Source organism: Embiotoca jacksoni, unplaced genomic scaffold (genome assembly GCF_022577435.1).
Source record: "Embiotoca jacksoni isolate LCO1_2020_lvr unplaced genomic scaffold, fEmbJac1.0.p SCAF_17, whole genome shotgun sequence".
Lineage (NCBI taxonomy): Eukaryota > Metazoa > Chordata > Actinopteri > Embiotocidae > Embiotoca > Embiotoca jacksoni.
Genome location: NW_027185307.1, coordinates 3,921,114 through 3,948,830, shown reverse-complemented (window position 1 = coordinate 3,948,830; position 27,717 = coordinate 3,921,114). Strand labels below are relative to the sequence as shown.

At 41.4% G+C, this 27,717-nt stretch overlaps 1 protein-coding gene across 6 annotated transcripts in view; it reads right to left on the bottom strand.

Annotated features, from left to right (window-relative positions):
* Positions 1–27,717, bottom strand: part of arhgap12b (Rho GTPase activating protein 12b) — a 68,105-nt gene that overhangs the window by 9,407 nt on the left and 30,981 nt on the right. For 3 of the 6 annotated variants that reach the window (XM_069151296.1, XM_069151299.1, XM_069151298.1), the window contains exons 3-7: positions 4,728–5,000; positions 3,560–3,700; positions 3,355–3,435; positions 2,705–2,827; positions 89–163 (exon numbers count right to left, since the gene is read on the bottom strand). In XM_069151296.1, the coding sequence (XP_069007397.1) occupies positions 89–163; positions 2,705–2,827; positions 3,355–3,435; positions 3,560–3,700; positions 4,728–5,000 (693 nt within the window). Of the gene's footprint in view, positions 1–88; positions 164–2,704; positions 2,828–3,354; positions 3,436–3,559; positions 3,701–4,727; positions 5,001–9,196; positions 9,366–27,717 lie in introns of those variants that run through there. The other 3 variants (XM_069151297.1, XM_069151300.1, XM_069151301.1) reach the window with 2 other exon arrangements.

Genomic DNA, 27,717 nt, shown 5'->3' with positions numbered 1-27,717 from the left:
AGAAATGCCAAGTGTTGTATTTGGATGCAGTGAAAGCAGGAGGGTGATGAGTGCGATGCTAGTGTGCAGTGCAAGCTGGGATACTAACGGTCAAGGGGTGCTTAGGAGATGAGGGGCAGGAGTCAGAGTCTGGAGAGCTCTGCTTGGGCGCCGGAGCACACTCCTACCAACAAGAGGCACAACATGAGTCGCTAATAACTACTGGCTAACTACATGAAGACAGTCAGAGGTTAGTGAGGAGAAGAAAATGGATGAGGAACCTGGTGGGGAATCACAGTATTGCGTTGTTGTTAATTCAGGTCATCAAAAGATCAAGATTAAGGAAGAGGCGAGTTAGAATTTAAGATACAAACAACATGCTTTTGGGCTTCTGAGAAAATTGTGTTAATTCAAAGAGATTTAGTCCAAGATGCTGCTTCTCTCCTGTGAACATCCAGCTGTAACTACGAGCCACAAGAGAAACAAATCAGACTTGTGCGATTGGGAGAACACTGGGCTGAACTGAATCCTGTGCAGATGTTTATAGGACAACGCTGACAGTGAATCACAACGGAACAGCTGCTGATTAGAGGAGAGGCTAAGAGCGGTACCAACTTTATCATGATATTGAGAGAGACGGAATTTCTTCTTGCGCGGCTCAGAGGCGGTTTGCCAGAGTTTGAAGGAGAACTGCAACAAAACCGCCACACAGTTAGCCTCTCGTGTACAGCACCATTCTCCATCTTATAAAGCAGAAAATCCGACTATTGTTCTGTAAGTTATCAACCATTTACCAAGTGATGTCGGTTTTGGATTTCCCAATCCTTCCATAATGTATTTTGCAGAGCTTAATGACATTTACTTTCTTTATTAAATAAACTGCATCTACCACTTTAACAGGGTAAAACAAAGACAGTAACAAGCAACCTTATCTACAAACACCCTGGATCAAATAAAACAGTGAAGTTTTTGAGGTGACATGTTTTTGATTGACTGACTGCAGAGCATGATAAAGTGTGTAAATGTATAATTATTTATACAAATAATTTGAGATTTGAAAGCTGAAATTAGAAGATTTTCTTTCGTGACACCTGGTGGGATCTGCGTGGTGGGGAGGGTTTGTTGCATTATGGAAGGTGGAGGAACCAGAGTTTCTGGGGCTTGGCCCAAACTGGAGGCAAAAAATCTCAGTCACCCTACAAACCGACAAATTGAATGTGCAAAGAAAGTAGAAGCAGCTGATGATGGCACAAAACATTAACAGAGGTATTATAGTTAAAAGTAGTGCTGGAGCTGTAAAGGTATTGAGGTGTGACAAGTATCTGGTGTTGCCCACCTTTCCCACCACAAAAGATTACACATGACACATTTACACGATAAACAGGGACCCAATCAGATAACATGCATCATACATGAAACTTAAAGCAGAAATAACGTTGGTGAATGTGAAGAAGTTTCTCTTTTACTCTTTCCTAGCAGAAGCTATAGGGGGAAACAAATTACATTTTTATTTGTAAAAATTGCTGTATTTACAGATTCTTAATTTGTGGTGTATTTGGAAATAATGAAACCCCCCAATATGCATCAAGTTTAATAGGAATGATCTGAAGAATACACTAAATCAAATACATGTTGTTAGGGCATCATCTGTGCTTCATGAGGGGTCATATTTTGGTAGATGTCATGTTCAGCCTGGTAGTAGAAGTACCTTAATGCCTTTGTGTCATAAAAAGCGCGATTATTATGACCATTATTATTATTATTATTATTATTATTATTATTATTATTATTATTATTATCCCTTTAAGGAGAGGAAATCCTTCACAATATTATCCAATGGTAGGCAAACATTTGCAAAAAAAAGTGGATTATAGGAACAAAATATAGTTTACAAGTCTGTCTTCAGTTTAATGTACAGTTTTAGTCAAGTAGTAACTGAGGCGAGCGATGTATTAAAATGATCACAGTGATCATGATTTTAAGGTATCAAATTCTGAAATACAAAGTGTTTGGGTCTTCCTTCGAAACAGGAACATTTATTTTGACAGATAAGATGTGTGTTACTGTACAAAACCTCATTGATTAAACTATAATATTTGCACAATGAATTAACAATCCACATGTTATTTTTCATTTAGGTGAAATTGAGATGTAATAATGTAGCTTCATCTTTGGGTCAGTACTTTGGCTCTTGTGTATATATTTATCTTGGAACACAAATAAATTAACACATGGGAACAAATAAATCAAAATGTGGGAACGGATTAATCCAAATGTGGAAAATAACAAATCAAAAATAAATTGTCTTTTGTGTGCACACAAAAGTATCTTGAATGCTTACTGTTGCTTTATATTTATAATTTTTTACTACGGCCACCCCGGTGCTCCGTTAAAGTGTTTTTTTACTGCGTGATAACAACATTCACAACAATCTGCTCTTTAATAACACGTGATAAGGCTTCTTTTTAGTTTAAAAATCCACTACCCTTCGTCAAGATTCCCAAATAAAAGAAACAGATGAAGCCACTGGTCGCCTTCTTCTCTCAGGTTGAAAGCGTCATTCGTACTAGAGGATTAAAGTTACTTTTAAATGCTGATAAGCCACGACATGAAAAAACAGCAACAACAGCAGAGCCTGCTTCCATTACCCTATCAAAATGTAATCTCACATTCATTCTCAGATTAGAACTCTTTGAGAAGACGTCTGTGGTGGACTCCATCCTACCTTGTCGTTGAGGTCGAGGACATAGGTGCTGTGCCTCCACTTGGTGAGAACGATGGGATCCTGCTGCTTCCTCTCCAGACTGCGACTCTTCGGAACCTCACCGGACTGAGGAGAGATGTTGTACTGCACAGACCGAGAAGAGAGCTCGAGTTTACATTATAGAAGTTATTTTAACAGACTTTCATCATCCACCCTCTCCCCCTACCTCTCCTTTTACTGTCCACAGCACCATTGGACAGATGGGGCTTCCGTTACACACCACACATCGTTTTCTACAGTCTCAGCTGAAGTCCACAGAAGGTATCCGTGTCTGCACCACATTCACTCTGACAATGGATGAGGTCTATTCTGATCTGCTACAAAGCCTCCAGATTAAGGCGTAAACAGCCACTAATAGTCCATCACCCAGAGTTCAACAGAAACCTGGCTCCTCTGTGAGCTCCTCACCTACTTACAATTACAGGAACAGTCCTAAGACCACACGCAAGTGGGAGGAGGAGGCGGCAAATTAAAATGTGTTACAGTGCAGTGGTGTTGGGTTACGTAATGAGAGAAGAATTTCCATTTTCTCCAGACAAAGGCAACTTTAAATGGGGCATGACAGAAGACAAAAGCACACGGACAGATAATGTTCATAGAGGTAATCTTACCTTGGGTAGTTCCCACTCTGACCTGGATCCATCAGCGCTGTAGTAGTAGGGTCGGCCTTGTTCATCTACATGCTTTATCCACTGCAAACACAAACACTGGTAAGCATCAAAGAATAATTTAAAAAAATAAAACAAAGGAGTGTCATTCGGGGTAACATTAGGACAGAGTTAAATCTAAACTAGTACAATTTAAATCCAATATCACCTTCTCCTGTGTGTGCTCAGACACGTAGAGGGTGTGTCCATGTTCATCCAGCTCCTCCGACCAGCCTCTAGGGGACGATCCGTACTGGCTGTCCGACTGACTGGAGTGGGTGCTGTGGCAGTTTTCCTCCGAGGACAGCGGCTAAAGGCAGAGGAGGACAGGAGGCTCAGTCACACAAGCTTTAAGTGAAACATCAGCAGAATATACACAACAAAAAATATATGGGGACACCCTACAACCCTGATACAACCCCCCCACCCCTAACAACAAAAACATAAAAGTTTGTGTTAGCAGTCAGGATAGCAATATAACCTACTTATAGTTTACTTGAGGACATCCATGTTATGGTTAGCAAAATACAATTCACAAATTATTGGATGAATAGTTGGAAATAGCGTAATAGATTTCATACAGAAATGCTGTGCATTTGTTTTTATAAATTTGGTCTTTAAAATGTAAAAAAAAAAAAATGTTGTAGAAATGCCTCTGATAATTTCCCTAAGCCATTTTTGCCCAACCAGCAAATTCAATAACAACAAAATTACAAAAATATTCAGTTTTCAAAAATACACAAAGAAAGAAAAACAGCATTCTAACATCTGAGAAGCTGGAACCAGTCAATGTTTTACATTTGCATCAATATTAGCTTGAACAAGGATTTAAATGTAAAAATGTATGTTGATTAATCTTCTGTGACTTGACTAATTTGCTCTGATCATAATCCAATAATATTTAATATCATCAGCAATACTTGCTTTCTAAATTGATACTGCAGTAAATCAAAGAGCCACGTGGGGGCAGTGTTGGATAGTTAGACAGGAATTGACAACCTGACAGAAAACAGTGACTTCCCCATATCAGAGGCACTTGTTGCCCTCCCTTCAGTAACCACAACACAACCTTCACCACACCTTCACCAAAACATGCCTATTAATCAAAAACTGCCACAGAGTCCATTTACAGACTGTTTATGTCCTCTACGACTGTGTGATCACGCATACTGGTGTCGTTGTTGTTTTGTTTATACTTTGTTCATGTTTAGAAGCCAACATGGTGCTTATATAAGTTCTGTTCATAACATACAAATCTCCATAGAGAAATGGATGAATTTTAGCATCTCTTCCCCCTGTGGTGGAGCCTTAGTGTGGACACTCTCAGCCTCCCGTACCTCACTCTCTGCTGTGCCCTGGCTGTCTCCTCGGAGGCTGCTGGTGCTGCTGCTGGTGTCCCTGGTGCGCGGTGGCTTCCAGGTCCGCTCTCCGGTGGCGCGGTTGTAGTAGAAATGCCTGCCGCTCAGGTCTTTGTGGGTCTCCCAGTCACCCAGGACGTGGAGCGGGGAGCCTGAAGGGACGGGTGGCAGGCTGGACTGAGAGATCTTCAGCTCTTGGAGGTTGGTGTAGACCGGTGAGTCGGACCGGCCCTGACCTGTAGGTGACGTTGTCTGGAGGAGGAAGAGAGGAAAAGGGAGGTCAGAGAAGGAACTCTGGTGTATTCATTCATGATCTTATGTAAGATTTGTACATCAGAGCCCGACCGATGCTCAATTTTTGGGGCTGATGCCGATGTCATGGAGTAAAAAAAAATGGCATGATTAATACATCGACCGATATTCTTTTCATGTTTTTTCAATTATCCCTAAAATGTGATTATCAAATGCTTTGGATACTATGAAGATATGTAACGAAGGCAGGATATTGTCAATACTGATGTCAATGCAGTGAAACATCAACTTAACTGAAAATGTATTCATTATAAATATATATATATTTTAAAAGTAAAACACAAATAGAACAATTTCTAATTTACCCCAAGCATACTTTTCTGCACATTATTATTCTGTAGAAAAAGTTTCCATCTCATGCATGTTGGTCAACAAAAACACTAATCTACTGAACTATCGCCTTTTTTCCCTGTTTTTCTGACTTGCCTTGACGTCTCTGGAGACATGATTAGTGTCCTGACTTTCTTCTGAAAATTCTTTGATATTCCTGGAATTCCATAATAACCGGAAGGAGCCATTACAAAAAAAAAAAAAAACACTGCGGTGTCTGCTGAGATCTAAGCATCTGTTGGAATGTTCAGTCCAACATTAAAACCAGCAGCCGTCACATCTTGGACTGAACTGTGGAATGTGATCAGCTGAGCTGTTTGTTGCAGCCGAGGCGATATTACAAGCGTGAAAACTGTATTTAGCTGCACAGACAGAAAAAACTGCTGCACAGTGACCCAGCTGCTTGATCATGAAGAATGAAAGTGAGGCATGGAGAGGGCAGAGGAAGGCAGCGAGTGCCTTTGACGGTCTGCATGGCAGGATGCAGCTGCTGAGCACATCAGGCGCCGCATGTGGCTCGCAGACCATATCGGTCCGATTTTAACTGGGTCCTCAACGTTATGGAATCATTTATCTGTCAGGTCAGAGAACAGAGACAAAATCCTATGAAGATGAAGTGATGCTGATATTCTAATGAATTATATATAGGATGAAAAATACAACATTAAAGATCTAATAAATCGAATGGTGTGTTTTCATGACTTGACTGCTGAGATTCTGCAGGAGTTTGTTCACAGTAACAGCAAAAGCAGATCTGAGGCAATTTCCAGAGGTCCCCGCAAGTCCTTTAAATATAGAACGCCTTGTTGATCACGAATAAACTTCTAAAGTCCATCTCTTTTCTGTGACAGAATAAGCATCTTCTTAGTAATCATGCCACCATAAATATTGCTTAAGATTGCACCTTTTGTTGTACAAAAGGTGGTTCAAATGAAAAAATATAAAAAAAATAGGGAAACTGGTGAAAATATGCATGTTGCACAGTGAAAGCAAGCGGAAAAAGAAGAAGAGTTGAGATACAGCCTGACATTGGCACGAACAGCTGGTGTGAAGTGTTGACAAGATGCTTGAGGAAAAGAAACATGAATTTAACCACTAAAAAAGAAGGTTACTAATTATCATACAGCATGCTTTGCACTGAGACCGCCACTACATATTGTAGCTTCATGGGAGCAACTTGTGAAAATATGTGAGTGGTTCAGTTCAATTTTCTTTTCTCAGTAACAACAAGCAGACTCGAAAAAAAACTCCACGGCCCTGCGGTGACACACATCAAAGACAGTTTTTAAGGTAGTCTTTTAAAACTTGGCAGCATCCGAAGGTCACTCCACAATAAGCAGAAATCTACGTTTCCATGGCTACAGCTCAGAGCATTTAACGTTCTGCAATCTCTGAAAAATATTTTGGGGTTTTTGGAGCGAAGCTGAGTTTGTGAGACCGATTGCCAGCCTCTAGAGAAGATCCAGAAGCACACAGAGACAATGAGATATGGGAGGCCGTGCCAGCACTGCACCTCTCCCCTCTGTTTGTTACAGGTGAAGAATATGGGGGGGGGGGGAACACACTTCAGTTAGGAGGATTTGAATCGTTTTCAGGACACAGATGGGACTTCCTGCTGGTCTTGGAATAACAGGAATATTTTTCACGTAAATTATTATTTAATATCCTGCACACATACTGGAGCAGAGCAAAGCCTTTAGCGGTGTCCTGCTGGTTTCAGTTAGCCACAGCGCACAGCAAGTGACTCAAGCAACGAGGCAAACCGCAGAGAGATGATGGTTTGGCTGAACTCGGGTTCAGACTCATCTGTCACAACCAGAACGGAGCCAGTGTGCTGCAGTTTTAATTGGGTTTTTAGGGAATAATGCAGTAATGATGTAGTCGAAATGCAGATGATTGAGTGTGGCTCGAGAGCGAGGCCGGGGTCAAATTCATTTAGATTCCACTCGGCTCGGACAAACCCGACTGCATCTTGTGGAGAAGTAATTAACATGCTTTAACCAAAAACACTTCAGAAAGGAATGTAACAATCATTTTGGACAGAGCAGAGTGTGAACACGGCTTATTACAGTGGAAAGGAACACAGTTCCAGTGTTGACATTCACACCACACATGTCACAATCATTCAATCTCATATTATTCATGCTGCTTTCACTGCACACTTCAAACTGTGCTTCAGGAGGGACTTTAGCTATTTTGTGTTGCACCAACATTCAATTTAAAAAATTTGAATATAATGTACATTTATATATGTTGATTCTGTACAGATGAACCCACAAAATTATGGAGAGAAATTGAGACTCAAAATGGTCACAAATGTGTATTACATAATCTGCACGAGATATCTGAAAACAAGCATAGAACAATCAATTTAACAATAATTTGGGGTTTTCACAAATGAGACTTCCAATGCACAAACAAAAAATAAACATTTTGAACACATTTACAAATGCCTACATCACAAACTGAATAAATATGAATATTTTAGATACAGATTTTTAAATTGAACTTCACAGGGCTGATCATTTTGGCTTTTAAGCAGCTTCCTGGGTGAACAAATGTCTAGAAGTTTCTTTGGTATTTTGTTGAATGCGTGTGCACAGATCGCCTCATACGGACAGATCATGTCACACCATGCACAGAACTGCCAATACATGCTGCGTTTAAGTGCAGGGAAAAAAAACTGGGACATCTGAGCTTTTGGTGAATTAATGTATAATTTCTAAATAGATAAAAATCACCCCGCGGGGTTACAGACCTCAACAGATTTCGCCTGCGTTAAAGTTGACTAATTAAATAAAAATATCTGCAAAACCACAGACATTGCCATCAACCACAGCGATGCTTAGTTTTGTACAGCAGCATCCTAACAATTGCTAACATGCAATAAGATGAAGAACATGATACCTGCGAAACATCTCGTTTTTGGACCATCATGTTAGCAAGCTAACATTGTAGCATGACATGCACCTGCGTGACAACATTTATATTTAATTCTAAGGAAGATAAAAGAAACAGAATGCAGAAACAAGATGTTCTCTAATGTAAGCAAATAAATAATCACTTTTTTTTTCTTTTTTAAGAATCCTTTCAATTTGGTCACAGATCTGTTAAAATCTATCTGTGCTCTCTGGTGGACAAACTACGTCATCTCAAACAATATTGACAACTGAAACCAACCAAAAGCAATGATCTGGTCAATCCATTAGCTGAGCTGCAGCATTTCTATAAAAATAAAAAATGAAAAATCACAACCAGCTACCTTGAAACTCAGCAAAAACTCTGAATAGAAGTGATGTCAGAAGACAGTGTTTGCCCTCTTGTACAAAGACGGACTGTTTGGAATCAGAATAAAGAGCCTCATGCAACGTGCACCATCTGCTGAGACAGAAGCTAACACAGCCTGGAGCAGCAGGACACAGAGGAGGCACTTTCCTCAATGTTTAATTGAACTCAACATAAAGAGTTCCACTCGCAGGCTGCAGTCACATGGTTATCTGCTCATTTTAGAGTAAACTGGGCAAACTTTTGTTAGGACGTCATTAATGCTACCTGGAATCCAATTTAACAGTTTAAGGATAACAAAGCAGGCGGTGGCTGCCAGTTCTCTAACTATAAATGGGCAGTTTGAGGGAAAAAGGACAATCAATTGTTATGGGACATGAAATCCATCTGTGCTGGCAGCAGAGCCCCTGTTCTATATCAATCTACTATGCAAAGAAGTCAAACGCGTTGAGAATATCATCTTTTAAAGGCTAGCAAGAGTGCACATATTTTTCACGTCCATCGTGGCTAATTTCTGTCACCTTGTTTCTGGGGGTGCACTCAAACACCTCGTTGTCATCCTCCCCGGCTCTCCTGTAACCTCTGAACACACTGAATGCACGACGCATGGCGATGCAGGGCGGTTTCACCTCCCCCTCAACGCACAAACTCCTTCTTTCTCTCTGTTCCACTGACTCGGTAACGCTCCAGTTGAAGGTAGGAGGAAATTTGAGACCTGACCATGACAGACGCAAAAAGGGGAACAGAATCTTTCCAACTCGCTCTCTCTCTCACACTCATTCACACACACACACACACACACACACACACACACACACACACACACACACACACAGAGTACACACACAGAGTACACAAACACATCTGACACAACAGGAAACGGTACTGAAAAAGTCAGAGCTTCCCCTATCAGAGTGTGTCTGTGTTTGAGTCAAAGTGGGCGCTGACAGACATGTCGACAGACAAGACTGGCAATTCGGACTGTTTCACCGGAGGCCAGGTTCTATATTTAACCCGACCAGAGCAGACGGACTCAGCGTGTCGAGGAAAGAGAACACCACTGATCACTACTACTGTGCAACTTTGTACTGAGCTCATCTTTCACCTCAACAAACGAGTGCTATTTGACCGATTTGCCAACAATGTATTCAAAAAAAGTGGCCCAGTTTGAAGGTCAATAAAAGAGATTAGTATTAAGAATAGGATGGAAGAAAAAACTAAAGTGAGAAAGACGGAAAGGGATATAGTGCGAAGTAAAATAAAACTACTCAGTTTAACATCATTCATCTGCAGAATTGTGCTCTAAAAAGGAGGATACCAGTGTCAGTTATCTAAATACAATCACCAACTTCAACATTTCCCTAAATCTTTTGCAACATGTACTGAAGATCTTTCAACATGACAGCACTTTGGATTCTTGTCTTTGAATTTTGGCCTCTATTGTTTCTATCCGTTATCATTAAGGATTATATTTTCAACAATAGTAAGAGTTCATGAGTAATATATATTATGTAATCATGAAGCCATATCAATGCTCAAACAAGTAAATGTCAGTGGAGTGATTTACTGATATTGATAACAAATTTAAGAATACAAAAATCTGATGATGACTTTTGTGCCTTTATTTTTTCAGAACATCATTAACATACAGACATTATCAACATTTTAAATAGGAATCCTTTAAATGTAAATATCAAAAATGGTGAACAAAAAATTGGACCGTTGAAAAATATACTATGTTCTATAAACATAACACTACAACAGGAAATGCACTGTTAAATTTTAAGTGAGACAGAAAACAAAGATAGCAGTGATCAATATTTTCATATCAATAATGGATGAAATGAATACATGTAAAGTATGAGGCGTCACTAGTGATGAACCTTCAGAGAATTATCACCAGATTCCTCGGCTCTGGAGAGTTTTAGCGTTTTTCAGCACATTGTTTTTGTTTTACCGCCCACATTAACAGAAGAGTTGATTGATAGAGAGAGCCTGACACATGACTTCAAACAAACTAGAATGTTGTTCCATGTCTCTGTTTTTAGTAATATTATAAAGTATTTGCTGACTTTATAGCGTAATATTATTTCAGTGTTGTATATCTGGTGTTCTATAATTCTGCAGTGTAACTTCTTGTTCATTATCAATACCCGCGGATGCATTTATATCTGATTAGAAAAAATTTGCCAGTAATAATTTACTGTATAATATTAGCAGGCAGCAACCATGAAGAACTTCATTCAGTTATTCGTCATTCACAGCTGTGGTCCATGAACATGACTTCCTCCCACAATTCACAGCAAGTAGTCTCCTTGGCCGCCTGACTGTAAATCTCTGTTCACTGTTCATACTGTATTCTCATAGGCAGATTCCCAGATGAAATGAATGAGATGTGGCAGAGAGCCGGGAGACAGGGGATCAAGACCTGGGGTCTCTGACAGGTAATTAAAAATAGAGAGGACCTGAGGGGGGCAGGAGTGGATCGCTAGTACAGCTCTGGGGGCGAGCAGTGTGAATGAGGGATGGATGGAAGGAGGGAGAGATAGAGGGCGGGAATGAGGAGCGAGGGAGAGATGTGCTGTTGAATACAGAGTGGTCTTCTTCACAGCAGCAGCAGTCTGTCTGCACCGCTGTGATAAATGAGTCTCAGACTACAGGCCAGTACAGTGTACTGTAAGATCCCCACAAAGTGCATTAGGATGCATTATGTGGGCTGGCTAGTGTGTAGGCACACCCAGCATGGAAATGTGGCATTAATTCAACTCAAGAGGTCTAATGGAGGATGTGAAGGGCGGGGAACAGACGCATACAGACAAAACAAAAGAACTGATGAGAATTGGTTTTGTTGCAGCTCACTGTAGCCCCTGAATTTATCACCGTGTTGGGAATACTACTCCATGTTTCCCCTCTCCTCTCCCTCCCCTCAGTTGCAGCCTTCTATCCCACTGTGCTTGTACAATTGCTAGAAAATGTGCCTAGCGGTGCGCTGCAAATTAAACCATAAATAATTCTGTGTGCAAAAAAGTGCAGGTCAGGGTGAGGGCAGCGTGGATGCAGGGTTGCAGTTGCATACTGACTCCACAAGGTGTCTCTCTCGGGTTAAAGAGGGAGGGTAGGGAGCAGGGGCGCCTGGCGAGTGGGTGGGAGTCTCCATCAAATGTATCTGGCCATGAGGAGAGTAGCGTGAGGGGGAGGGGCTTCTATCAGCGCGCTCATGGCAACCCACTGCAGCATTTCAATCATTGGAATCTGTTCAGCAGTGAGTAGCCATACTCCAGACTTTACATAGGAGCTGCTCACACACTCCTTTTTTATGTTGTAAATCTTGGTCAGAGCTCCGTCACTGGGCCCCAATTGATTCAGAATCTGCGGCTGATTCAGAGTCTGCGGCTGACATTAAACAAAGAGGGTAGAGCACATTAGATTACTTACATTTGCTTTAACTGTGTCAAAGAATGGCAAACCTGGGTACCTGTACTGTGTATCAATTATTAAACTTCTTAGCCCAAAGATATATTGCTTGTATAATATGATTTAGATTTTTTTTTTAGATTTTATACACTTTATTAATCCCCGAGGGGAAATTTCTTCACTACAGCAGGGGGGCTCTCAGGGGGGAGATGCTGCAGCAGGCTGCCACTAGCGCGGCGCCAGGTAACCTGACCTGAGGTGCATGTTTTTGGATGATGGGAGGAAGCCGGAGAACCCGGAGAGAACCCACGCAAGCACAGGGAGAACATGCAAACTCCGCACAGAAAGGCCCAGGACCGAATTCGAACCCGGAACCTTTTTTTGCTGTGAGGTGACAGTGCTAACCACTGCACCACCGTGCCGCCCTGAGACTGCCAAACCTCTGAAGGGGACAGTATGCATGCACAGTTTTAAATAGGCATGACTGGAGGTGAAAAGCCTGCTGTCACAGCATCCTCCTGGCTGCATCCTGTAGTCTCCCACTTCTCTCTCCAAAGAGCTCTGACTTTGGAACATCTTTATTAAAGTCTGTATGTGATGAACTGTACAAACAGTTGAACTGCACAGACAATAACATTGCCCACTGTTGAACAGTCCCCTTAAAAGACATTCAAGGTTTTGCTGTTGTGCAAATGAAAAGAAACAGTAGCAGCTGTGTGACAATGAAAGAAGACAGTTTGACGAAAAGTTCAAACTCGATTCTTCTCAACTGATACACCTGTACTGGGTCGGCCAGAGATTTACCAAGTTGGCCTGATTGTGAGATTTTCTTTTTTCATTGGCGCAGCACAGACAACATTGACAGCACTCCATTTTTAAGCTTTTGGATCTTTAGAAACAAAGACTGGTGAAGCTTCATTTAGAAGAGCTTGACCAGGCAGGCCTGTATATCAGCCCATATTAGTTTACTGCAGATAAGGAGTCATGGCAAAGACAGATCTTAAATAAACTGCAACAAAAATAATTAAGGAACCCTTTTAAGATTTGCCAAAAGATTATGAACACAATAGGCCTCGATATTCCTCAGCTGGTTACTTTACTTGTAGATAAATTAGGTGTTGATTCAACTGTATGCAGGCTGCTGTTATGTTCTTGCTGACCTGAAATGTATTGTACTGAGAGGTGTTTCTGATATTCTGTCCACCACAGATACAATACATTGATAATGTAATACAGTGGTGTGAAAAAGTGTTTGCCCCCTTCCTGACTTCCAATTTTTTTGCATGTCTGTCACACTGAAATGTTTCAGATCATCAAACAAATTTAAATATTAGTCAAAGATAACATAAGTAAACACAAAATGCAGTTTTTAAATGAAGGTTTTTATTATTAAGGGAGAACAAAAATCCAAACCCACATGGCCCTGTGTGAAAAAGTGTTTGCCCCCTCCTGTTAAAACATAACTTAACTGGTTTATCACACCCGAGTTCAATTTCTCTAGCCACACCCAGGCCTGATTACTGACACACCTGTTCTCAATCAAGAAATCACTTAAATAGGACCTGCCTGACAAAGTGAAGTAGACCAAAAGATCCTCAAAAGCTAGACATCATGCCGAGATCCAAAGAAATCCAGGAACAAATGAGAAAGAAAGTAATTGAGATCTATTGGTCTGGAAAAGGTTATAAAGCCATTTCTAAATATTTGGGACTCCAGCGAACCACAGTGAGAGCTATTATCCACAAATGGAGAAAACATGGAACAGTGGTGAACCTTTCCAGGAGTGGCCAGCCGACCAAAATTACCCCAAGAGCGCAGCGACGACTCATCCGAGAGGTCACAAAAGACCCCACGACAACATCCAAAGAACTGCAGGCCTCACTTGCCTCAGTTAAGGTCAGTGTTCGTGACTCCACCATAAGAAAGAGAATCGGCAAAAATGGCTGCATGGCAGAATTCCAAGACCAAAACCACCGCTGAGCAAAAAGAACATTAAGACTTGTCTCATTTTTGCCAGAAAACATCTTGATGATTGATCCCCAAGACTTTTGGGAAAATACTCTGTGGACTGACGAGACAAAAGTTGAACTTTTTGGAAGGTGTGTGTCCCATTACATCTGGTGTAAAAGTAACACCGCATTTCAGAAAAAGAACATCATACCAACAGTAAAATATGGTGGTGGTAGTGTGATGGTCTGGGGCTGTTTTGCTGCTTCAGGACCTGGAAGACTTGCTGTGATAAATGGAATCATGAATTCTACTGTCTACCAAAAAATCCTGAAGGAGAATGTCCAGCCATCTGTTCGTGACCTCAAGCTGAAGCCAACTTGGGTTCTGCAGCAGGACAATGATCCAAAACACACCAGCAAATCCACCTCTGAATGGATGAAGAAAAACAAAATGAAGACTTTGGAGTGGCCTAGTCAAAGTCCTGACCTGAATCCTATTGAGATGCTGTGGCATGACCTTAAAAAAGCGGTTGGTGCTGGAAAACCCTCCAATGTGGCTGAATTACAACAACTCTGCAAAGATGAGTGGGCCAACATTCCTCCACAGCTGTAAAAGACTCATTGCAAGTTATCGCAAACGCTTGATTGCAGTTGTTGCTGCTAAGGGTGGCCCAACCAGTTATTAGGTTTAGGGGGCAAACACTTTTTCACACAGGGCCATGTGGGTTTGGATTTTTATTCTCCCTTAATAATAAAAATCTTCATTTAAAAATTGTATTTTGTGTTTATTGTGTTATCTTTGACTAATATTTAAATTTGTTTGATGATCTGAAACATTTAAGTGTGACAAACATGCAAAAAAAAAAAAAAAAATCAGGAAGGGGGGCAAACAGTTTTTCACACCACTGTATATATTAATTATAATAACTTGTGATACTATGAAATTCAGTTGATACAGCACTCTGAAACTTCCTTAGTGTATGTATGAATGTATTAAACAGCGTCATACATGTGTTGGCATCAGTCAGACTCTCAGACAGATCTAATCTAAAGGTGGTGACCTTTCAAATGAAAGGCTGCAGACACAAACAATAATAAAGCACAAGCTACAATTTATGACTCCCTGGTCACAGCAGTAATGCTGAAATAATGATGCTGCATTTAGTTTAAAAGGTCTCCGTCTTCTCTCACAGATGGCGAGTATCACACCTCAGAGCATGTGTGCATTTCCCCCATAACTGAGTTACATACTGTGATTGTGTAATTGAATTAGATGAAAACGGGTTAAAAGAAGTGTGGTGGGGCGGCGGGAAAGAGGTGGCATGGTGATGGCGGGAGCAGCATCTGTGGCCATAGCGACGTGCAGCCAATCAGGAGGTCACGCAGAGGAGCATTTGAAGCTGAGCCGCGAGGGTTGGAGGAGGAAGAGGGGGGATGTGTGTGTGGGGGGGTGGTGCGAGATAGGGGGGGGGGGGGGGGCAATAGAAGCACACCACCTCAGAGCCAATGCATCAATCCACTCCTTCTGTTCTTTTGTCCCAAGCTCTCTCATCTTTCTCCTCTGACCTCTCCCCCTCACTGCCTTCATCTCTCGCTTCTGTTTTCCTTCTCTGGCCCAATTTTTTTCTACGCACACATGCGCACACATATACACACACACACACACACACACACACACACACACACACACACACACACCAAACACTCCCTGCCCTTTTCCTCTGCTGCATCTTCTGATAATCATGCACCAAACCTCTATAGCCATTCTTGCTTTTCTTTTTTTCTCTGTCATCTCCCAGGCTCAGTCAACATCCCCCTCCCTCGCCCCGCCTGCAATCACCTCCTCTCACTCTGCTCCAGGAGGTATGATGCTCCTGATGATGTTTGCGTCCATATGACCAGATTAACCTACATTTCTGCATTGCCGGGCATCAGTCAGATCTCATTCGCCCACTCCCCCCATCATCACATTTGTGGCATTTCACAAGACGAAACCCCCCCGTCTTTCTTCACAGGCGGAGACTGACATGCCGTAGACATGTACACATGGACATATACATACACATGAATGCAGAAAAAGATATACACGCGCACACACACTGCTCCAAACCTCCCCTTAGCAACCAGTTCCAGCCTTGCACTGCAGTTCAGAGTGGCATTGTGTTAGAAAAGACCCGATATTCATCTTTGGAGAAAAGCTGGAATACTGAGTGCAGGAAGAAGAAAATGTTAATTGAATTCCAATATCGACTTCTCATACAAACAGCTCTCCACACACACACACACACACACACACACACACACACACACACACACACACACACACACACACACACACACACACACACACGTCAGCAAAACACAGCCCAGGTTTGTGAGTGAAAGCAAAAAACAAAAGAAATCTGAGAAACCCTGAGATGAAAGTGAGTCAGCATCTTTGCAGTCGTCGCGATGACGACAGCTACTTTCATTTCACGGATCAGAGGATGCAGTGAGGCTCACAACCTGACAGAGGCATGAGCAATTAACCTTTTGGTTTTGAGCTGATATTGCTAAGCTAAAATGTCAGTTTGTGTCTGTGGAGAGACATCCCGGTTCTGATAAAGATTGGAAGCTTGTTGGAGAATAACTGGTCCAATAGACACTGCTGCTGCTGCTGCCTGCGTACTGCAGACAAAGAGGCTTCAAGGCTGCAGAATAAAGGACACTTCACCAGACTGGTGCACAAAATGGTTTAATTGTGTAAAAAAAACAGCTGCAATCGACAAATGATTTAAATTTCTTTTGCCAAAGTCGTGTGTTTGACATCAGTTTTTATGGTTTTACAAACTCAGTGAATTGTTCAAGCAACGACTCTGCAATTTCCATGCCTTCTGTGTGAGCACCTGAAGGGCTTACTGTGCCACGCTTTGCCTCTCCAATCATATTTTCCTCTTGAAATGTTAATGAGCGACAGGGAGAGGGCGGATTTTGAGGACAGGGGAAGCCTGCAGCCATGTTCCGCCTCATGTGCATATGGGGAGACACTGTCGTTGGCCAAGCACCAGTCTGCTGCACTGCGCCGCACTACAGTACGAGTGTGCCTGCAAGTGAGCTTAACTAGAGCGAGGGAATCAAACAATTCATATCTGGGACAGCATGGTTCTTTCATAGGCTCCCAATATTTCACTGGGTTTGGCTTCTATTTGGGGATAAATGCGAGTCGGAGCGCAAACACCGTCAAGTCTGTATGAGCCAGACATCTCCTTTTTAGTCCAGATTCTTTCTTTAAAGTATATGAACACATTCCCTGAACTCTTTAAGAATGTCTGGCTGTGTATCTCAAATGTCACCAGGTCAGTGCATACAGCTGCAGTGTGTGTGTGTGTGTGTGTGTGTGTGTGTGTGTGTGTGTGTGTGTGTGTGTGTGTGTGTGTGTGTGTGTGTGTAAGAGGATGCACACTTGCAAGAGACAGAATGGGAAACCATGTTTTTGCATATGCTGTTTACTGTCAGACTGTATGATGTGATTTGTGTAACAAGCTGCTTCAGGTTGCCGCCACCTGTGTCCCTGCAGCACCTGCCCGTGCTTTTTCTCAGAATCTCCTGGTGTGTGTTTCTTTGCTTTTGATCAGTGCACTCACTCATCAGATCTGTTCAGCCTGGGCACATACAGTGTTTTATAACCTGGTGATGCCACACATTAATCTGTATCCCTTTATAAAATATCTGGTTGCGGAGGATTGATGCAGTGACAGGCTGCTCAGGGTTATGTGGTGAATTGCTGATATGCTAACCATTAGCTTGTTAGCCGACTGGGATAGCGCTCTCGTCACAACTTCTGTTTTCTCTCGACCCCCTTCGATTTACTGCCTCCTGGCATTTCGGTCTCCGACTCACACCGTTTGTTTAATTGAAAAGTGATTGAAGGAAGAAAAAACAAGGGCTCTCACAGTCTGGACACAAACTTGGTAGCTTAAGCTCAGTTGCTGAGGGGCCACCAATAAAGCTGCAATGATTAGTCAATTAATTAATTAGTTAATCAATAGAAAATGTATTGCCAACAAGTTTAATAATCAATTAATTGTCATAATTCATTAATTAATGAAAAAAAAAAAAAAAGCCAAAATGATTCCCTGGTTCCCTTACGATAGTAAACTGAATCATTTTTGGTTGTGGACTGTCAGTCGGGAAAAAACAATACGTTTCAAGTCGAGCCCGATTACCTCTTTAACTGATACTGGATTTGCGAATATGTTGGCCAATAAGCATCACTATGAAAACCTTTTTCTTTTTATAGAACACAAGAAAAAGATACTTGGGCTAATTTCAAAAATTGTCCATTGAATTCACAGTAAAATTGACTGTTTCAGTGCACTGATGTTAGTGTGGAAAACAAACTGTTTAACATCCTGCCTCCATTACATATGTGTCAAAAGTGTTTGATAATCACATTTCAGGGATCACTGCAAAAAATGGCTGTTTATAAATAAAGTATATATTTAAAGAATATTGGCCAATATATCAATATTTGAATTGTTTTACGCCCTAAAGTCGCTATCTGCCCCAAAAATCCAGTATTGGTCAAATTTTAGGCAGCGCCTTCAATTTAGGGAGACACCAATCAGCATTTTACACCATGTCTGTGTTTGAAGGACCAACAGCCAAATGATTCATTGAGAAAATAATCAACAGATTAATTAATCATTCAAAAATAATTGTCACCCTAGACAACAAATTCACACACACTTATTCAAAATACAGAATTTGAATCCCTCAGTGACGTTTCAGAACTGTCTGCAGACCACTTAACTGCCAGAAGAGCCTAAACAAAGTGAATAATGGAGCAAAGCCAATACGGTACAATAACTTTCCCCATTTTGGACTGTGGCTCAGTACCCATTTAAAGGTCAGCACCACCAAGACGACTTGCTGTTGGTCAACAGTGCAAATCTGCAGGTCAAAGTTCTCCAGTTGCACTTTAAGCTAAAAATTCATGTGGATTGACTCTGCATTAGTGAGCAAATCCACCAATTGTTGCACTCCCATCAGAATAATTGAAATCACAAAAAGCTAGTGTTTAAATGCTGGTGTGACTCGGCCTTCACTACTGAGCGAAAAGGACTGTGTGGGCAACAGGCTGCGACAAAGAGAATGTATTCCTCAGACATGTACGCACATGTGCATGCTCTGCAGAAACTCCTACTTTTCTGTTCCCTTCTGGAGGGGGGGGGGTGTCAAAGGCCACAGAGCTGCACTGCAGTGACTCCCAGACCCCCAGTGGTCTGTCCAGTCTAGGAGCTCCTCTCCCACCCCTCCTCCTTCCCTTTACCACCTATTTCTTTTCATTTCATGCCAAACTTGGAATCAGGCACGCTGCTTTCACTAGAAAGCTGCAAGCCAGCGTCTGTGCTCTCCGATCAAAGTGTGAGTCGCACAGCCAGACTTCGTGGGACGGGATGACAGAGCCGCGCTGCAATCTGTTCCCGACACAAGCGTCCAATAAAAAGGAAGAACAGGATGTGATGGATTCTGCATACACTCTTGAGAGGGGAGACAGAACGGAAGGGGGTCTGATAAATTAATTCTGGCTGCAGAAGTTAAAAGACTTGCCAGCGCCCCGACATCACCAATTTGTTGTGTTTAGTTGTGGAGAGGTTTTTTGGGGAAAAAATATCGATGATGCGCCGGAGGAAAATTCTATTTCTTTAATGGAAGTGGCATTGCCAAATCTCGCCTTTATTACTCATGTGGAGTAGTCTTCGCAGCACAACGTTCAAACTGGCTGCCGGTGGGTTTTCTCCCACTGGAGAGCCAAAACAAACAGAGGGTCTGTTCTGTGCTAACACCACTAAAAAAATGTTCTGACACTTATGAAAACCTGGTTAATTAATGTCAACGCAAACAGTGTTTTCAGCATCCTTTAAGCAGGCTCACACTGCACTACCGCGGCAACATCGCTAAGACAGGAAAAGAGCAGCACCAAGGCCACGTATGAAAAGAGACATTTACAGCTGCTGTCTGATCCGTCCACCCATGGCTCTGGCTATTAACAGAACAGAGCTGCAGACAGTGCCACTGTATTTTAAGAATTTTGCTTCCAGAATTTTTATTTTTACTCTATTTTCTGGTGGCAGGGAGCAAGGGGCTGAAGCAGAGGCTTAGCAGCATTCCTGCGTGGCTGACAGCTGACAGCTAAGCCCCCAGTTAATGACTAATCCTGTCCTAATGCCTTCAGCGTGATTGGTTCGAGCTAATTACGCAAGCTCCCTTCCATGGGTGCTGAGTGGCTGGCCGGGCTGGGCGGGGTTGAAGCTAAAAGCTGTGAGGACCTGAACAGTGCAGGTCTTGATAGTAAAGTCGTTAGATTATTTGATTAAATTACATAATCTGCAAGAATTTTAATGATCAGTCGATTGTTTTACATCATTTTTCATGCAGATATGGCAAATATCTGCTGATCCTGACTCAACAAATGGACCATTCTGTTTGTCTTTGGTATTACTGTAGGACTCCTTATTTGTTTCATTCACAAGATGCATCACAAAAACTTTGAGCATGTGAAAAAAGTTTGTATTTCATCGATAACCATCTGAATAAATTAAAGATGCACAGTGTGTGAGCACAACAAATCCTGCCTTGTCAGAAAGAGGCTATCGTTGTTAACGAAACATGGATTAAACCTGCAAGCTGCAATGAACAGATAATCACGACACTAAAAAGTCAGGGGTGAAGACCTTTTGGATTTGGCACAATAGAAAAGACATCCTGATTACATGTGAGGTTGTTTTCTTTCTTTTTTTACAACCTACCATCATTACAAATCTGATGTTAGCTTGTCACTTAAAGAGGAGGTGACCGAGCAAGACATGGTGCCGAGCGGTTTATGATTGGCATCCTAACTCCTAACCCCCAGGGACTCCCTTACACTTTGTTTGCTTCAGATTGGATTCATGAAGACCTGGACTCTATACTGCTATGCAGGAGGGAGCAGTTCAGGGTCGGTGCTACACCGAAGCTAGCTTAAAAAAGTATCCCAAAACAGACATGTCATGTAGTCTGATATGCGTTAGAGGATCTTTAGTAGAAGCCCGATGGGTCAACAGAAATTATACAATGCATCTTATTGTCCCTTATTGAATATATAGCCAAAACTGCATCATAAAAGCACGAAATCACTTTGTCACAGCTTATTGTACTCTGGAACCGGTTCACATAAAAAATTTTTTTAAAAAGTACTCCAGTGGCTCTTTGTCTGTCTCTGTTTTCAGCTCTGGTCAGAGAGGCAGCTGGCTGTGGTTTATAGTAGGTTATTAATATTCCCTCAAATCTTCCTGCTAATCTGCTCTGTTTATGTGGAAACAGATAGAGAGACTCTAGTAAAATATTTGAGTCTCTTTTGTTTAATTGGTTTCTATTTATTTAATTTTAGGACTTCTGATAATGTTTTAGGTCATTTACACAGAAACAAAGGACATTCTACAAGTTTTACAAACCTTCAAGCACTGCTGCTTGCATCAGTCCATTATCGAAAGAAATTTTCATAGAACAATTAAGCAAGAATCCTGGATACATTGTGAGGCCAAAGGTAAATGGGCAACCAAACATAAATACCCATATATGGATGTTTAACATCTCAATTAAGAACCATAGAGCACTGATCTGCTGCCACAACAGCCTTCACTCCTCCGGTTAGAACCTGGCTGCAGGGATTTGCTCCCATACAGCTAAAAAAAAAAACATTAGTGAGGTTGACCATTAATGCTGGGTGACAGGGCCAGGCTTCCAGGTTCCTGGTTTAGCAATACAATCCTTCAATACTGTCAAAATCCCAATGCAAAGTTTAAAATAATTAATATTTTGTGTCAAAACCAAATGCCAGCATTGCCCGCAATGCAACTTGCAGAGATGAGGAGCAGGCTACAGGTAAGCTCTTTTCCTTTTAAATCCAGACTTTCATTTTGAAACGTCTTCAGTCCAAACTCATTGTAACTCGGGTGACATCACTTATCTGACTCCCTGCAAAGTGTTGGATGAGGCGAGTGTCTGGGGTCTGCTCAGGTCTGTTCTTCCAAACCACACTGCAAAAAAACAATTTCCTTATGGACCTGGGTTTGTGGAAGGAGGAACGTGGATTTATACGTCCTGTCCGAAACAGCTGGAAGCACGCTTTCCTCTAAAACCTCCCTGTATGCTGCAGTATCAAGGTGTTTAATTAGCATTAATGCCTCAGTCCAAACCATAAAAAACAACAGCACAATTACACTGCGAGTGGTGACACAAATCGATGCATCAACATATGCCACTTTAACAGTATTGAATTTAATAATGCTAATATGAAACTGTGCACATCGTGATGTGTGTCAGTAGCTGGTCTGTAGTCCTTGATGAACCTGACCGGAGCCTGAACCACAGGTTACTTCCACTCTGCAGCACAACAAAGCAGGAACATTCACACTGCTGCACTTTGTGTACATTTTCACCTCAAGCTGTCTGCTTTGCCAAGTCTCTGTTCTCTCCGCACATCAGTAAAACTTTCCATGAGCCTTTGAAGTTGTGGGAGACGAGGAGAATGCATGTACGTCCACATATCCACTTTTTACACACGTGTGACGAATTCACAAACACACACTGTTCCTGTGTTTATTAAAAAAAAACATTACGCACAAAAGCATTAACATGTAAAGGAAAAATATCACTCCCAGGGAACAGTCGGTCAGAACTTCCTGTTTTTGGTGGATTAGGTTGCAGGAGCAGTGGCATTTCTGTGTTTGCCTCGTGAATTAATGACTGCTAAAAACATGTCGTTATAATAACATCTCTAGTAGTACTGTTACTGTGTGTGTTTGTGTGTCTGTGTGTGTCTCATCTGAGACAATTTAGGATCAAATTAGTGAAGTTCCTGTAGTCCTGAGCTGATGTGAAGAACATAACAGGATGTGTCATGCAGTTCACTGCAAACAGGACGACGAGACAGTTTCTGAAGCTGAACTAACACAAATAGTGTCACAAAGCTGAGAAGCTCCAACACATAAACCGATAAAAAGACAAATAAATGACTGAATGAAGTCAAATGATGCATGTACACTGCCTTCTTCCATCCTCATGTCAGGATCCAAAACCTTTCCCACTGCAGATGCATGAGCACATCAAGCTGGGACTGTGACAAATACAGATCGAGTTACTGTCTTCACAGTACAAATGCCAAATATATCAAGAGTCAGCTGCAGTCAGAGCTGCTATCAACATATTAGATAACAGGAACGCCCCACTAACATTTCTTTTCAGCTGATGACTATTTTACAGATTACAAAAGCCTGCATGTGCGTACTAGTTAGCTTTTAACCACAGAATAATACAAACATAGTGAAACAGCAAAGAATTTAGATTCTCTGAAAAATCCAGGCTGGACAAATGTCTCTCCCTCTGCAAGGAGTTCAGAGGTCAGGGACGACCACACAACGCTACAACACGTTCACAGACTCGGTGTTTGGCTCAAGGACTTGTTCCCAGGGTGTAATGTTGACATTATGGCTTCAGTTTCAGCCTTTGATATGCTATGATGTGTGACCTCTAACACAGCTCAATCATACTGCTGCGTGACAGTAAAGAGAGAGCGAGATCGAACATCTACCTCATGTTAACAGGATGGAAAAATTGCAAACTAGATTTTGAAGTATCAGTTCAAGCTGCCCCTTTTATTTGTATTATCATGAAGGTAATCCTCCAATACAGAAAGCCTACAGTAGCCTGGTTTATTTCCATATTCAATCTCTTTGGTACGGCCCCGGTTCATACTCTGTGTATACTAAAACACATTTATAGCAAGGATAAAAACAGATAGCTTTAATCTTAGCTGTCAGATAGCAGACAGTGTAACACACCTGTTGTGATCAGTGATTCATGTTGACACATTGCTAATAATCCTGCTTGGTCAGAGACATTAAGATGAAAAGCATAAAAAAGTAAATTATTTTATGCTTTTAATTTCCCACTTCTCATTATTTCACTCTGCAGTTTTGCTGTATGTTAGTGGTTACCTCCTCAATTTTCACAAGGGAAAGAAAAACATATGTCTGTGTCATTATCAAAGCATTCAAACGGATCTGTTAAAATACATCGACCTGCGTCTGAACGTGTTCATTGACATCAGGCAGACACAGGGAGGGGTGTTATAATAATAACTTTTTTAAAGACTAATTACCTAAGAGTTCTGTGAAAAACCAGCTGTATTACCAGGACTAATCAGCAACACATGTCAAATTAAGTCACCCTAATTCAGGTAACTATATATGGTCTGCGTAGGCTGATATTCAAAGGCATAAGACACAAATTAAAACAGTGGCTGCTGGCTTTCCAAGCAGATAGCTGGTTTGAATTTGTGTGTAATCAACATAAAATAAAATACTGTACAGAGCGGTAAAACGTAGCCATGGTTTGCTGTAGCGCCTGGAATCACACGGTACCTCACACTCCAGTGCTGTCACAATACACACTACACTACACTAATTACATGTATAAAGGCTGCATTACATTTATGTGTGCTGCTATAATCCTTTTTCACAGCAGACATTTGGAGCGTTTACAACAGGAAAAGCACAGGTCTTACTAATTACATTAATGACAGCACTGTTCCATTTACGTGTCCAAGTAACTCACAATAGTGTGATAGTGAGCCAGCAGGCACAAGACATCTTCACTTGTCATAGCGGAGGTGTTTAATACCATTAAAATCAAATTAGTGATGGCTGCATTCCACTTAGAGGAGTAATAGGCTCACTGATATATCTTACTGGGATACTTAATGGGACTTAGCCACTGTTAATGTTATTAATTCCAGCTGTGCTTTCCCTGCTATGATAAGTAGGGGATATGGAAAAAAAAAATCAAATATCACAATATTTTTGACCAAATACCTCCATATTGATAGCGCAACAATAATATTGTTTAAGGACAAAAAATAAATCATCTGCTGAGTCCTTAAATCGATTTAAAAATCGAAGACAATATCTTGTTTTATATCATGAGACGATAGAATATTGATATATATATATCGCTCGTCCCTAATGACGAGTCAAAGTGTTTGCTCTGAAGAAGGACTCTACCAGGACCCTAAAAACTGCAGAAGCTAAATGGAATGCAGACATCATTAAGTTTATCATCTGCAGATGTGCTTTTCCAGCTGTGACATGAAAAATGACTCCCTGTTTACGATATAATATGATATGTTTACCCCTCACCGTTTTGTTTTAGTGAACAAAAAAAAGTCAAAGGCTATGCGAAATCAGTGCACAACATATAACCTGCGCCATTTTGTCTGAATGTGTCTGTATTTTAATATATGTTTTAATATATCCACGTGTGGATGTGTCTGTGTTTTAATATATCCACTACAATATATATATATATATATATATATATATATATATATATATATATATATTGCACTAAAAAAAATTCGCAATGGAATGAAAACCTCCTTTTTGTTAATAATCCCACAATGCAACGCTCCATGTTTTAAAGATGTGAAAACCGCCATCAAGTGACTCTACAGTTGATGGTGAGAGAATGATTGAATATGGGAGTGATTTTGGGTACAGACCAAATCTTGTACCCTACTTTTGTCTGACAATCCCACAGTGCAAGCTGTCATATTTCACAGATGCATCGTGCTAGTTTCACTACTGTCAGTGATTCATAAATAACCAAAACTGATAAAGGGTGATTTATTAAGTATCTACATGGGGCAGTAGACAGGCGTATGAAGGAATGAATTTAGAAAACAATACTGTTTATGAAACAGCGAAATGGAGCACAGCACTGAACACAGAACTGATACTGCTCACATCAGGGCTTTACCTACTCAACAAGTCAAAATGTGTAATGGAAAAAAGTGTAAGAGAAGATAATTACAGTCACACTGTGACTGTAATGGAAACAGTCTGTGACCTTTGAATAAATGACTAGGTAATAGATATGAAGAGCTGCATAATATTTTTCATGGACCCTGACACGAGGCTGAACATCCAGAAACAAGTAAAACACAGTTGCAGATTAAAGATGTTGGAGAACAACAAGAAAAGTTGTAAGCACCGATATAACATGAAAACATACTCTGACATAGGTGCTATAGTACTAATATAACTTGAATAATGATAGTACAATGTAATATGGCCATATTAAATGATGGGACAGGACGTGACAATGCTCACAAAGCAGCAGTGTGTTTACATCAACATGCTTCTCGTCAATTGGCTGACGTATTCCATAGATAACAGTTAGCAGGTGTGATAATAACAAGGCCGTTTTAAAATAGCAGTTTGAGAGAAGTGACTCGTAGATTGTGTTTGGGTGGGGAGGGGGTGTGGGAGGTGGGAGTTGATGGGATGATGGGCCGGGCCAAGGGGGGCCTGGTGGCAGTAGGTCTGAGGTCTATTGATGCTGTGCCACATGAAGTGCAGAGACAGTGCGGGACACAAGGGCTCTTGGTACAGAGGAAAACAATGGCCAGTCAGCCCTCAGTCGCTACAGCTGAGCAGCTGACAATGACAGGAGGAGAGGAGAGGTGGAGGAGAAAGGAGGGACATAAAGAATGGGGTTAAAGAGAGGTGTGAAGTGTCATAAGGGCGGGAGCGGCCAGAGACAGTGTGACACAGAAAGACAGACTGAAAGGACGAGGACAACAGAGAATAATGAAGCCACAGCAAGGTAGGTTTGATAACTGTGGTTACCGTGGAGAGGGGGGGGGGGGGTAAAGACAACGTTACTGCTATTATTAGAGAATTAGGGATGTGTCTGTACATTGTTGTATCTCAGTCTTTCCTGTCTCAGTGGAGGGCAGGTGTGTCAGTGACAGGGCTGGGGAAGGGGGGGAGGGGTGTACAATCACCTCTGTGCACAGACGGGAGGGCATGCATGCAACCTAAAGGCACTGTCACATCTCACAATATCAACTCTGTTCACTGACAGAGCCCATCCTCGTCAGCAGGCCATTCAAGTTGAACTGCATTTGGCCCTGCAGTTAAGTGAAGGTCAGATCCTCTTTATACTTGCTCTGAATTAGTCATGGACTCCTTTTGATGCTGCAAGAGGATCCTGAAAACAACCATCAACTCTTCTCTCTTACTCTTCTATTGGTTGATACAGTTTTATCACAAATATATATACAGATACATACTGTTCTCCTCCCTCGCAAAGTTTTGTGCTTGTATTTTGCAGGTATCCCTGGGGCTGCATGTTTCTCCTCTGCGATTACTGACTGCACCAACAGTTTATTGTTGTGTATCTCTATGCTGTTCTTTTCTCTCTTCCTCTCCCCTCAGCCCCACCAGTCGTGGCAGATGGCCACCCACCTCTGAGCCTGGTTCTGTTGGAAGTTTTTTTTTCTTCCTGTTTTTTTCCTCTCGACTGTGACTCATGTTGGAATTGTTTGAATGTCGGGTCCCTTTTTATAATATTGTAACATTCTGTTTTCAGGATTTAATGATGTAAAGTTCCTTGAAATAACTTGCGTTGCAATTTGGGACTTTATAAATCAAATTTAATTGAATGTATCAGTTTATATATTGTCCGGTGTTTTTTAAATTTATATCTGTTTATATTTATTATATGCTCTGTGAAATTCACCATTTTAATGCAGTAATATCATTTTAGACAATAAACTCAACAATATCCTGGCATCTTTACATTTCCTTGTCACA